At 41.8% G+C, this 11,934-nt stretch overlaps 1 protein-coding gene across 1 annotated transcript; it reads right to left on the bottom strand.

Annotated features, from left to right (window-relative positions):
- Positions 1 to 10: 10 nt before the first annotated feature.
- On the bottom strand, positions 11 to 11,708 carry LOC135549909 (T-complex protein 1 subunit gamma-like). Its single transcript, XM_064980293.1, has 14 exons — positions 11,600 to 11,708; positions 10,593 to 10,654; positions 6,219 to 6,269; positions 6,061 to 6,123; positions 5,844 to 5,940; positions 5,576 to 5,693; positions 4,673 to 4,859; positions 4,278 to 4,427; positions 2,285 to 2,417; positions 2,104 to 2,185; positions 1,701 to 1,881; positions 1,228 to 1,473; positions 910 to 1,041; positions 11 to 801 (listed from the first exon to the last, which is right to left on the bottom strand). Exons 1-14 carry the CDS (start codon positions 11,691 to 11,693, stop codon positions 709 to 711), a joined length of 1,689 nt encoding a protein of 562 aa, XP_064836365.1. The 5' UTR covers positions 11,694 to 11,708; the 3' UTR covers positions 11 to 708.
- Positions 11,709 to 11,934: the final 226 nt, after the last annotated feature.

The raw sequence follows: 11,934 nt of genomic DNA, 5'->3' as shown, positions 1-11,934 counted from the left end.
AATATAGGAATATGGTCATCTGTTTCCAATTTTATTGAGGTTGATACAATCACAGGCAACAGCACCAGGCAAAGGGGTAATGGAGGAAAAAAGTTATGGTGGAGTAACAGGATTCAGAACCATAGTCACCAGTCCAATTTAATAACCCCAACAATTATTTTGGAGAGAGAAAGCATTCTCATTCATTGAAATGCAGTAATGTGTTACGATCCAATCCATATAATACACAATTTCAACATTTAAAAAGGATCTTCAGAAGTGGACATTGCAGGCTCTAAATCATTTACAATCTCTATTTTGTTTAGTAGTTTATTCAAATAACTTATAGGTCACTTGATTTGGTCACCATCCATTGGCAACTGTTCTTCAACTAAAGTCACACAAAGGAGTTTTACCATACAGAGAAATACCTACAGTGACTAGCTGAGGTAAACCTTGGTCCCAGGAGAACATATTCAGTCATCTTACTTACTGCTATAAATACTGCGCAAACACACACACCGTACACACACTGACCAAAGCCAACTGGGGTGCCTTGATACCCAATCTAGTGCATTCATATGTAATGCATGCAACAACACTATCCCAGCCTGCTTAGTGTCCATACCAAATGTTATATCTGAGTTAGTGGTTTATAGAACAGTGTTATCACAGCTCAGATTGCCTATTCCTCCATTACCCTCTTCCTGATCCTTGTCTTCTTCTCCTCTACTCAGCACCCAGTCCTCCTCCTGTCTGCTCGTCTCCCTTCTTCTTGTGTCCGGAGACAATGTCGTCGATCCGCAGCAACAAGATGGCCGTCTGGAGAAATAGTTCAATGGAGGAATGCTGCACATCCAAACATGTACTTAATGAACACTTATGTAGTGTTTCTTAACATTGTATTAAGCAGGCGGTCGCAAGTCTCACCTCTACTGCGGTCTTGTACGTCTGAGCCTTGACTGCCAGCGGTTCCCAGATGCCCAGGACGGTCATGTCAGCCAGGGTGCCAGTCTCTCCGTTCACCCCCCACGATACACTGTCCTCCTGGGTGTGCTTGGCCTGTAGGCAGTATGGAACTCAGTGAAAAGGCCACTAAAATGTACAGTAAGTCCTCCATCTCCCTTTTACCAACGCTCTCTCCTTCTTGAGCGTTCTCTCACACAACACACACCCACTCTCCCATCGGGTCTTACTCCAAGATGGTATGAGGTTCTACCTTTGACTCTCTCTCCGTCGCTCTCTTACCCTGAGGGCGGTGAGCACACGGATGGTGGAGGCGCCACAGTTCTGGATGAGGGTGCGGGGGATGACTTCCAGGGCCTGGGCAAGGGCGCGATATGGCCATTGCTCCACGCCGGTGATGGCCTTGGATCGCTCCATCAGCCGCTGAGACACTGCCATCTCGGTGGCGCCGCCGCCAGGCAGCAGGCTGGGCTCCAGCAGAACGTTGCGGGTCACCTGCATGGCATCCTGCAGATTACGCTCCACCTCCTGGGAGAGCAGGGAAAATGGTGTAGAGAGAGATTTCAGAACAAAAGTAAATCCTCAGTCAGTCATCTTTACTCTGATAACATACAATAAAAAAATACATGTTCTAGGAGGGGAGTAGAGACTCATCTCATGAACATTATTTTTCCCCATTATCCATCTCTTTTAGTGATTGTTGTACAATAAAAAGCGCATATTATTTGAAATGTTTTATTTTCTCAGTTTCTCACTGCAAGGATTTCCTTGCTGGCTCCTCTCAGCAGGATGGTGCAGGCTTTGGGGTCTTTGCACTCTGTGACGAAAGTGAAGTACTCGTCTCCAATCTTCTTGATCTCAAACAGGCCCGCCCCCAGGCCCACGTCCTCCTCGCGCAGCTCATCCGTACGGCTGGCAATACGTGCGCCACACGCTCTGAGGGGTGACAGGGAAAGAAGATTGTTGGTTTAGTCAGAGAAGTGGTTGTAAAGAGCATACACCCTAATACGCAATTAAAGTGACCGGCCATTTGCTAGCTATGTAATGTACATAGTAACAAAACGCAGTGAAGACAAGCAAAACAGAACAGAGATAAGCGTCTCCAATAACGATGAAGAGTCAAATAATTGTTTTGCTTTCATAGTGTATTGGACTTACCTGGCGATCCTGTTGTTGTCTGTCTTTCTGACACGGCGAATAGCCGTGATGTTAGCCTTCATCAGGTAGTGCTGAGCCAAGTCTGAAGAGAGAGGCAAAATATAGTCACGGTAAAAATGTTAGTTGCATCAGACATGTGCCTTACCAAGAGCATTGCATTTTAAAGCAGTGTGTGTAGTACCTGAGATGCCCTTCTCTGTGAAGATGAGGTCAGGCTTGAGGCGGATGATGTCTTCACAGATCTGCTGGATGTACTCCTCCTCCATCTGCAGGATGCGGGCAAAGTCCTCCTCACGAGTGATCTCAATATCAGTCTGTAGAACAATACACATGGTTTAAAAAATGTTTTATACACACACACAGAACAAAACGCAACATGCAACAATTTCAAAGTTACAGTTCAAATAAGTAAATCAGTCAATTGAAATAAATTAGGTTCTAATCTATGGATTTCACAAGACTGTGAATACAGATACGCATCTATTTGTCACATACAATTTAAAAAAAAGGTGTGGCTCAGAAAACCAGTCAGAAGCTGGTTTGACCACCATTTGCCTTATGCAGTGCAACATCTCCTTTACAGTCTTAATCAGGCTGTGTGAAGTTGCTGGAACACGCTGTCGTACACGTAGATCCAGAGCATCCCAAACTTGCTCAACGGGTGACATGTCTAGTGAGTATGCAAGCCATGGAAGAACTGGGACATTTTCAGCTTCCAGGAATTGTGTACAGATCCTTGCAAACTGGGGCCGTGCATTATGCTGAAACAGTCCTTCCTGAGCGCGCACTGATTCTGTAACAAGCAAATTGGTTGTCTCTTCTCTCTTCATTAGCGTGCTGCATTCTGCTATGTGAATGATTGGCTGAGCCTTGGATACAGCCAGTATTGCTCCAAACGCGCATCACTCGTTCAGTTACGGTCAGTAGTCATCCAGCCCCCCCTCCCAAATGTTTCTCATCGGATCTACACTATTCACATAGGTCACCTATTTTAGATTCAAAATGGCAAATTCCGCCGAAAGGTGGCTAGTTTGCAGTTTGTGCAAACTAGCGCCATCGTGCGCTATCGTGCATAAACCTAGCGCCATCGTGCATAAATTAATTTTGTCCCCCTACACCAAACGCGATCACGACACGCAGGTTAAAATATCAAAACAAACTCTGAACCAATGACATTAATTTGGGGACAGGTCAAAAAGCATTAAACATGTATGGCAATTTAGCGAGTTAGCTGAGAGTTCCTCTGTGGAGATGGTTGTCCTTCTGGAAGGTTCTCCCATCTCTGCAGCACACCACCATTCAGGTCTTTATGGTAGAGTGGCAAGATGGAAGCCACTCCTCAGTAAAAGGCACACGACAGCCCGCTTGGAGTTTCCCAAAAATTCTCTGGTCTGATGAAACGAAGATGAAACTCTTTGGGCTGAATGCCAAGAATCACGTCTGAAGGAAACCTGGCACCATCCCTACAGTGAAGCATGGTGGTGGCAGGTTGTGGCAGCATGGGGATGTTTTTCAGAGCCAGGGCCTGGGAGACTAGTCAGGATCGAAGGAAAGATGAACGGAGCAAAGTACAGAGAAATCCTTGATGAAAACCTGAGTGGCTTGGGGACAAGTCTCTGATCGTCCTTGTGTGGCCCAGCTAGAGCCCGGACTTGAACCCAATCGAACATCTCTGGAGACCTGAAAATAGCTGTGTAGCGACGCTCCCTATTCAACCTGACAGAGCTTGAGAGGATCTGCAGAGAAGAATAGGAGGTACTCCCCAAATACAGGTGTGCTAAGCTTGTAGCGTCATACCCAAGAAGACTGGAGGCTGTAATCGCTGCAAAAGGTGCTTCAACAAAGTACTGAGTAAAAGGTCTGAATACTTATGTAAATATCATATCAGTTTTCATTTTTACATTTGCAAAAATTTCTACAAAATTGTTTTTGCTTTGTCATTATGGGGTATTGTGTAGATTGATGAGGGGGGAAAAATGTAATCAATTTTAGAATAAGGCTGTAATGTAAACAAAATGTGGAAAAAGTCAAGGGGTCTGAATACTTTCCAAATGCACGGGAAAAAAGAGAGAAAAAAACAACAGGAAACATTTGTTAGTTTTTTTGACAAGTATTTAACCCCATATCTTTGGCATTAAACAGTCTCCATATAGACTTCCATTCCTTTTCCATACCTGGCTTTCTCCCTTCTTGTACTCCAGGGAGCAGTCCAACAGGATAATTCGGGGATCCTTGATCATTCTGCGCATGCGTGGGTGAGTCACATCCTTGTTAACCATCACACCTCTCAGCACGCATGAGTCCTCGATGATCCCACCGGGAACCTGAACAAACACAGATAATAAAGCAGACGTTGAAGCTGATGCTGATCTGATGCAGAACTTGGACTGTATGACATTAACAAGAATTCAAGCTTTATTTTGATGTATTACACTTGTGATTTTATGAAAGTTAAATATTTATAAATCTGTAGTTTGAATTTCGCGTTCTGCAATTTCACCGGATGTTGGCCAGGTGGGACGCTACCGTCCCACCTGCCCGTAAGAAGTTAAGACACTTTGACCCTTACCTTTTCTACTTTGGCGTACTTCTTGATGTCGATCTCCTTGCGTCCGTTCTCCTCCATCTCCACAGTTTTGACGGCGTCCAGTGAGATGCTGCAGGCCATGTCAGACCAGCGGCTCAGGGCCTTGGTGTTGATGGCAGAGTGGATGATCTTCAGCATCATCTTCCTGTCGCTAACGTCCACTGGGGTGCTGGGGGGAGGAGGGGATGGAGGAGAGTGTGTTGTTAAACAACTGATGAGTATGAAAGCAGTTGTCATCGAAAACATGCAGTTATCAGAAAAAGTACTTGGACCAATATTCTAGACTTCTGTAAATCAAGTACCAATGCCAATCCCAGATTTTCATAACAAGTGAAATTATGCACAGATGTCAAGTTAGAATTCAGCTCTTAAAGAGCCACTGAACATGCTGATTGTTTTTCTGTTGCTCATTAGATAAACAAGATTTCAGTCTGGTTTCGCAATTTTACATCTAGCTAAGGTGTTTGGTGCAGTATTTCTCAAGTTAAAAAAATGTGCATCGTGTTGTCTTGTGTAAATGAAGTCGGGCTGCTGGGCAGGTCTGTCTCACTGTCTATTCTACTGGATACAGAGCAATCACCGCAGCTGCTCACCCCATGTTAGTGGGCAAATGGACATCATCAAATCCAAACCCAACCTTCATTTACCTGTTGTGACGCACAACGCACACACGGCTGTTCCAAACTCTATTTTAAACGACACAAACTTTGACTAAAGTTATCCTATTTACACTTCGTAATCAATTTTGACACTAGAATAACCATTTGACTCATATCGATGCCACGTAGGCCGTTTTCAAAGGGATTTGCTGCTTTTTAAAGGCAGTAGCTCTATAACGATTAAAAGGTTGTGTGTGTGGTTGGGTGGTAGAGGCTGGAAGAGTACCTGATTTCTTTGAGAACGTTGAGCACATCATCCAGAGCTTGTCTGTAGGCGCTGATGACAACTGTTGGGTGCATTTGCTGCTCCAGGAACTGCTCTGACACGGACAGCATCTCACCCGCTAGAGATGCATAAAATGTATGATGTTTCCCATGTTGAGACACAGGAGTAATAAGAGTAAAACATAAGGAATAGGCTGGATTGGACTACTACAATGAGAATAGACCTGATGGTGCAGTGTATTCACAGTATTGGGCATGTGGTGACTCACCCAGGATGATGACAGAGGTGGTGCCGTCTCCCACCTCCTCGTCCTGAGTGCGACTTATCTCAATCATGGACTTGGCAGCCGGGTGCTGGACCTGGATCTGAGTATGTGGAAGCAGAGATGGAAGGAGTGACATAGGCTTTGCACCGGGGCACTGAACATTGATATTTTCTGCATGGAAGTAGATGTATGGGAATCATAGCAAGTGTGCCCTTCTCACCTCTCTCAGGATAGCGTTACCATCGTTGGTCATCACGATCCCACCCATGGGGTCCAACAGCATCTACCAAGACAAAGTATCTTATGGTTCCGGATTCAAGTGATACCATAAAAGTAAATTCCAGACAAAAGTGACATAATAGAAGACCTATAGCTCACCTTCATCATGGCCCTTGGTCCCAGGCATGTTCTGATGACGTCTGCGATCGTCTATAACACACACAAAAAAAGTTCTATACAGCGCCAACAGGCAATGCATGATGGTGATCCTACATTCCTCATAGAGCTACAGTAGTAGCTATGACAATAATAGTATCACAATATTTATTACATAAGGAAATATTTCAACAAAGCAGACCTAACTCCTTGGTCCTTTAAAAACTTGCTGTATGCAACATTTCGTGTGCTATAACTTGGAAAATAAATCAAGGTGACTCGATGTCAACATAATGATAATTGTTTCCAACATTAGGGCCACTTTGTGTTTTGTTTCCTTGTTGCGATACTAAAGAGTATCGCGATATTGGCATTGTCTCTGCCCTAGTACTGGGCCCCATAGATTAAACATACAATTATGTTGAAATAACATAGCTAGAAACCAAGTTAATTCTTAAAAAGTTTAAGCCATTGGGGGGTTTCTAAGATGACATGTGCAATTATTTTAAGATGGTCATACTATGGAACATTTAGTGATTTGATTTTGAACTTTAAATTTCTCCGGATGTTGGCCAGGTGGGACGCAAATTTGGACTCATCAGACCAAAGAACAGATTTACACCAGTCTAATGTCCATTGCTTGTGTTTCTTGGCCCAAGCAAGTCTCTTCTTCTTGTTGGTGTCCTTTAGTAGTGGTTTCTTTGCAGAAATTCAACCATGAAGGCTTGATTCACACAGCCTCCTCTGAACAGTTGATGTTGAGATGTGTCTGTTACTTGAACTCTGAAGCATTTATTTAGGCTGCAATCTGAGTTGCAGTTAATTGACCATTTCTGGGACTGGTAACTCTAATGAACTTATCCTCTTCCTTTCCTGTGGTGGTCCTCACTACAGCCAGTTTCATCATAGTGCTGGATGGGTTTTGTGACTGCACTTGAAGAAACGTTCAAAGTTAGACATTTTCCAGATTGACTGACCTTCATGTCTTAAAGTAATGATAGACTGTCATTTCTCTTTGTTTATTTGAGCTGTTCTAGCCATAATATGAAATTGGTATTTTACTAAATGGGACTATCTTCTGCATACCACCCCTACCTTGTCACAACACAACGGACTGGCTCAAACGCATTAAGAAGGAAAGACATTTCACAAATGAACTTTTAACAAGGCACATCTGTTAATTGAAATGCATTCCAGGTGACTACCTCATGAAGCTTCCAAAGGTGGGGGAGTGGCAATCTTCACCAAGGATCCCCTTCAGTGCTCGGTTGTCTCCACCAAGTCTGTCCCCAAACAATATGATTTGCTTTCAAATAGCTCTTTGTTGACTGTTGTTGGGTGCTATCATCCTCCATCAGCACCAGCCTATACTAGAGGTCGGGCCGATTTCAAGTTGTTGTTTTTTTACATTTAATTTTTATTTAACTAGGCAAGTCCGTTAAGAACACATTCTTATTTTCAATGACGGCTTAGGAGGCAGGACGACAGATTTTTAACCTTGTCAGCTCGGGGGATCCAATCTTGCAAACTTACAGTTAACTAGTCCAATACTCTAACACCTAATTACATTGCACTCCACGTAGAGCCTGCCTGTTAGCGAATGCAGTAAACTAAGGTAAGTTGCTAGCTAGCATTAAACTTATCTTATAAAAAACAATCAATCAATGACTGTCATTGCGCCAATGTGTACTTAACCATAAACATCAATGCCTTTCTTAAAATCAATACACAAGTATATATTTTTAAACATGCATATTTAGCTAAAATAAATCCAGGTTAGCAGGCAATATTAACCAGGTGAAATTGTGTCATTTCTCTTGCGTTCATTGCACGCAGAGTCAGGGTATATGCAACAGTTTGGGCCGCCTGGCTCTTTGCGAACTAATTTGACAGAATTTTACATAATTATGACAACATTGAAGGTTGTGCAATGTAAAAGGAATATTTAGGCTCATGGATGCCACCCGTTAGATAAAATACGGAACGGAATAAACGTTTTGTTTTCGAGGTGATAGTTTCTGAATTAGTCAAAGGTATATGGTTTAGAGAGAAATAGTCGATGCGTTATAATTCCTGTAATAACTTGCGGCTGAACTTGAAAGGGGTTCCTTCGTTATTTTACCGTTCATGTCTTCCATAGAGAATGTCTTGATCTACTTCAAATAAGGTCTGTGTTTCATGCAGGCTTAAACCGCCTCGGCGTTTTGATACCCGTGTAAATCTCACTAGGACAAGGTAACGTTTGTCAACATATTTTCATAAATCCACTCTACAAAAAAAATGATCTTCACTTATATTTAGCCAATATTGATCAGAGTTACCTTGTCCTATGGATATCTACACAGTTAAAAAATTGGCACGGAGGTGTAAGCCTACACGAAACACAGACCTTATTTTAAGTGAATCTAAAAATATCCTATGGAATAAATGAAGGAACCGCTTTTCAGATTTTGCTAGGTGTCATGGGAATTATGACTCGCACTTTGGTTATCAATTCTTACCATGCCCTTTATTAAAATAGGATTTCCTGCATATAGAAATTAAAGTTTTTGTTTTCAACATTCATCACAGATAACTTAAACTCTATTTTTATTCAAACAGTTGAGAGTATTTGTCTCCTAAGCAGACTCTTCAGTATCATTGTAACTTCAGAGCTGTTAGTGTGTGTGTGTGTGTGTGTGTATTTATGTATTATATTAAGTTAAAATAAGTGTTCATTGTTCATTCAGTATTGTTGCAATTGTCATTATTATAAAAATGTGTGTGTATGATATATATATATATATATAAAAAAAAAAATCTAATAAATCGGCCGATTAATTGGTATTTGCTTTTTCGTGTCCTCCAATAAATCGGTATTGGTATCGGCGTTGAAAAATGATAATCGGTCGACCTCTAGCCTGTACCCTACCTGCCCTAAGCGCTCTTCTGGCCCCTTACACTAAGTCTGAATTTGTCCTGTTAGGTGACCTAAACTGGGACATGCTTAAACCACCTGACCAAGTCCTAAAGCAATGGGACTCCCTACATCCTTCTCAGATTATCACCAATCCCACAAGGTATGACTCCAAACACCCAGAAAAGGCTACTCTCCTCGATGTTATCTTCACAAATAATCGTGATATGTATCAGTCTGGTGTTTTCTGTAATGACCTTAGTGATCACTGTTTAAGAAAAACCCTGGAATGAGTAGTTGTGTTTAAAATTTTGACTGGTACTGTAAATATTCCAAACACACGCTGGGACAGTTGGGGGATGCGATAGATCCCAAACTAATACAACCACTCCCATCAAAAAATATTTTAAAGCAATGAGGCTGGTGCAACAGATCAAAACATTTAGCTTAACATTCTAACTATTAGGCAATTTCTTCACATTATAGGCGCAGCAATACGCACACGGCAATAGGCTATAAGTGCGAATGTTCCAAAATGCAATCAATTAGTGGGAAAAACTGACCGGAAATGCAATTATGCATATAACGCTTTATTATAAAAAGGTGCATTTTTATGGTGAACATCATCTTCCCCAAATGTGAAACTCGCACCGCCCATGTATTTATGCCAGTTAGGCTTTACACCGGATTAATGTGCTTCATTTTAAGAAGTTATTTGGAGACTTAAGTTGTGATACATACTGTACCTTATCGTAATATTAAATATCACTTGTGAATGATGCCCAGTGTGTGCAGTATGGCCTATATGTTTTCACAAGGTACAGTACATCATTAACAAGTGATAGGCTAATATTGTCAACCATCAGACTATTCTTAATTGAATGTGTTTTTTTTACATATAGTAAAAAAATGTGTGAAATTAGTTTTGATATAATGGACCATTATCGTGCACCTGTCTCAGAACAGGGGCATGTTAAATAAAAAATAAATAAAAAGTAATCTATGCACTTAAATAGTGAATGGAGGATGCTTTTCCAGTGGTTCATTTTCATGACAGCCAGGTAGGCTATACACCTGTTGTAAAGCAAAGCAATGTACTTATTATTAGAAAAGTTGATAAATAAATATAGTAGACCTAGCGTATAGAAAGCTGATTGGATCCTCTTTCTAATAGAGGCCGTCATAACTATTTTCTCACAATTGCATAGCCTATTTGAAATGTTACGCAACATTAGCTCTCATGAAGTGTGATTTGATTTTCTAAAACATTTGCATTGATGTCAGAGTGATTAGAGGGAGTACCAGGCAGTTTGCAAGTTTGGTAGGCTACTAATGACCATCAGCAGCATTAGAGCTTGGAGAAGCCTGACTAAACGGTCATGTGGAATTTGACTGCGGTCATGACTCGTGACCGCCAGTGTGGCGGTAATACAGTCACCATTACAGCCCTAAGTGGAAGACACCAAAGAATGATAACTCACCTTGGCTGCACTGATATTTCCTGTCTGAACCTTCCGTCCAGACTCCCTCTTCATATTCTGGCCTGTAGCGGAACATGGAAACCAAGTTAAAAGTCTGTATGTTGTGTAAAATTGTACTGCAAAAACACAGCAGACCAAAACATAATTTCAGCAATTAGCCTAGTTAACTGTGGGATCCAACCAGTCTACGTCTGTTCTGCACCTTTTGATTTCTATGTACAAATTAAGATCCCACATCTGTAGATAACTAGCTACCTGCCTACAGTACGCCATACAGTAGCTAGCTAGGCGTATCATGTTTGGATTAGGGATGTGTCATATTTTGGAAGGCTGATCTTTTATACTGTACAGTTAACGTTACTAAGTTACACACACACACACACACACACATACATACATAAACTACATCACCCAAGCCAGCTTCATTCATCTGACATGTTAGCTACGGACATGCCTGGAAGCTTCAACGACTAGGTTAAAATGCCATTGATTTGAGTCCCTTTCTTTGCGCTTCACTAATATGTTGCCGAACAGATGGGCTCCCCTCCCATATTTTTTACCCTCATTTGGTCAAACGCTAACTAGCTAAGGTTCCTGTATGTTGTAACTAGTTAGCTATTGTAATATGTAACAGTAACGTTACTGCAAAATGTATTCTTGAGAATGGACACTTGAGTACTTAGTTATCTAACTAGTTAACGGTTGTGTAAATAGTACTATAGCCAGCCAGAGGTTTGTTGTAACATTATCTTACGTTAGAGCCAATGAAGTCATACAAAGAGCCAGTTCGCTAACGGTAGCTAGTTAACACTAGTGTCAGCTGTCGACAAGGAAGCAGAAGCACATGCTTTGTTGCTGACTAGAAACAGACTATAACTATGTAGCCTGTATTGGCCCCTTGTCGGGATATTACAAACGACAGAAACATCAAAATTAGTAACATTTCCAAAGAAATCTACGTTAAGTTGTAAACTTTCTCGTTGCGTATGGGTTTTCTATTTACTTACTCAGCACGAGAACCTGTTGGCCCATCATTTTTGACAGCGTGTGGGACAACCGTCTGGAACCTTCTGGGCTGCCGGAGAGTAAAACTCTCGACATCGGGGGGCTGATTACTCCCAGTATCTTGACCAATAAACTTCGAGGAAAAAATGATGTACAGTGGATTCCACCAATTAGGGAGACGGGATAAACGTAAAATGATTAAATGGGAGGTGAGTATGTACAGGGCATCATTGTGAGACATACCCTGTACATTCATTGACCTGTACAAAACCAAGCAAGTCCATATACAGTAATCCAACATTGGCTAGACCCTTTCTGAAATGCAAGGATACCCGAC

Source organism: Oncorhynchus masou, chromosome 12 (genome assembly GCF_036934945.1).
Source record: "Oncorhynchus masou masou isolate Uvic2021 chromosome 12, UVic_Omas_1.1, whole genome shotgun sequence".
In the NCBI taxonomy this organism is placed as follows: domain Eukaryota; kingdom Metazoa; phylum Chordata; class Actinopteri; order Salmoniformes; family Salmonidae; genus Oncorhynchus; species Oncorhynchus masou.
This window is presented reverse-complemented; position numbering and strand designations above follow the sequence as displayed.

Coding starts and splice junctions, on each gene's coding strand:
- LOC135549909 (XM_064980293.1), bottom strand. CDS start 11,693: ATGTCGAGAGTTTTACTCTCCGGCAGCCCAGAAGGTTCCAGACGGTTG. Junction 1,882..2,103: donor GACAACAACAGGATCGCCAG/GTAAGTCCAATA, acceptor GTCACCCCTCAG/AGCGTGTGGCGCACGTATTG. Junction 802..909: donor CGTACAAGACCGCAGTAGAG/GTGAGACTTGCG, acceptor CTATTTCTCCAG/ACGGCCATCTTGTTGCTGCG.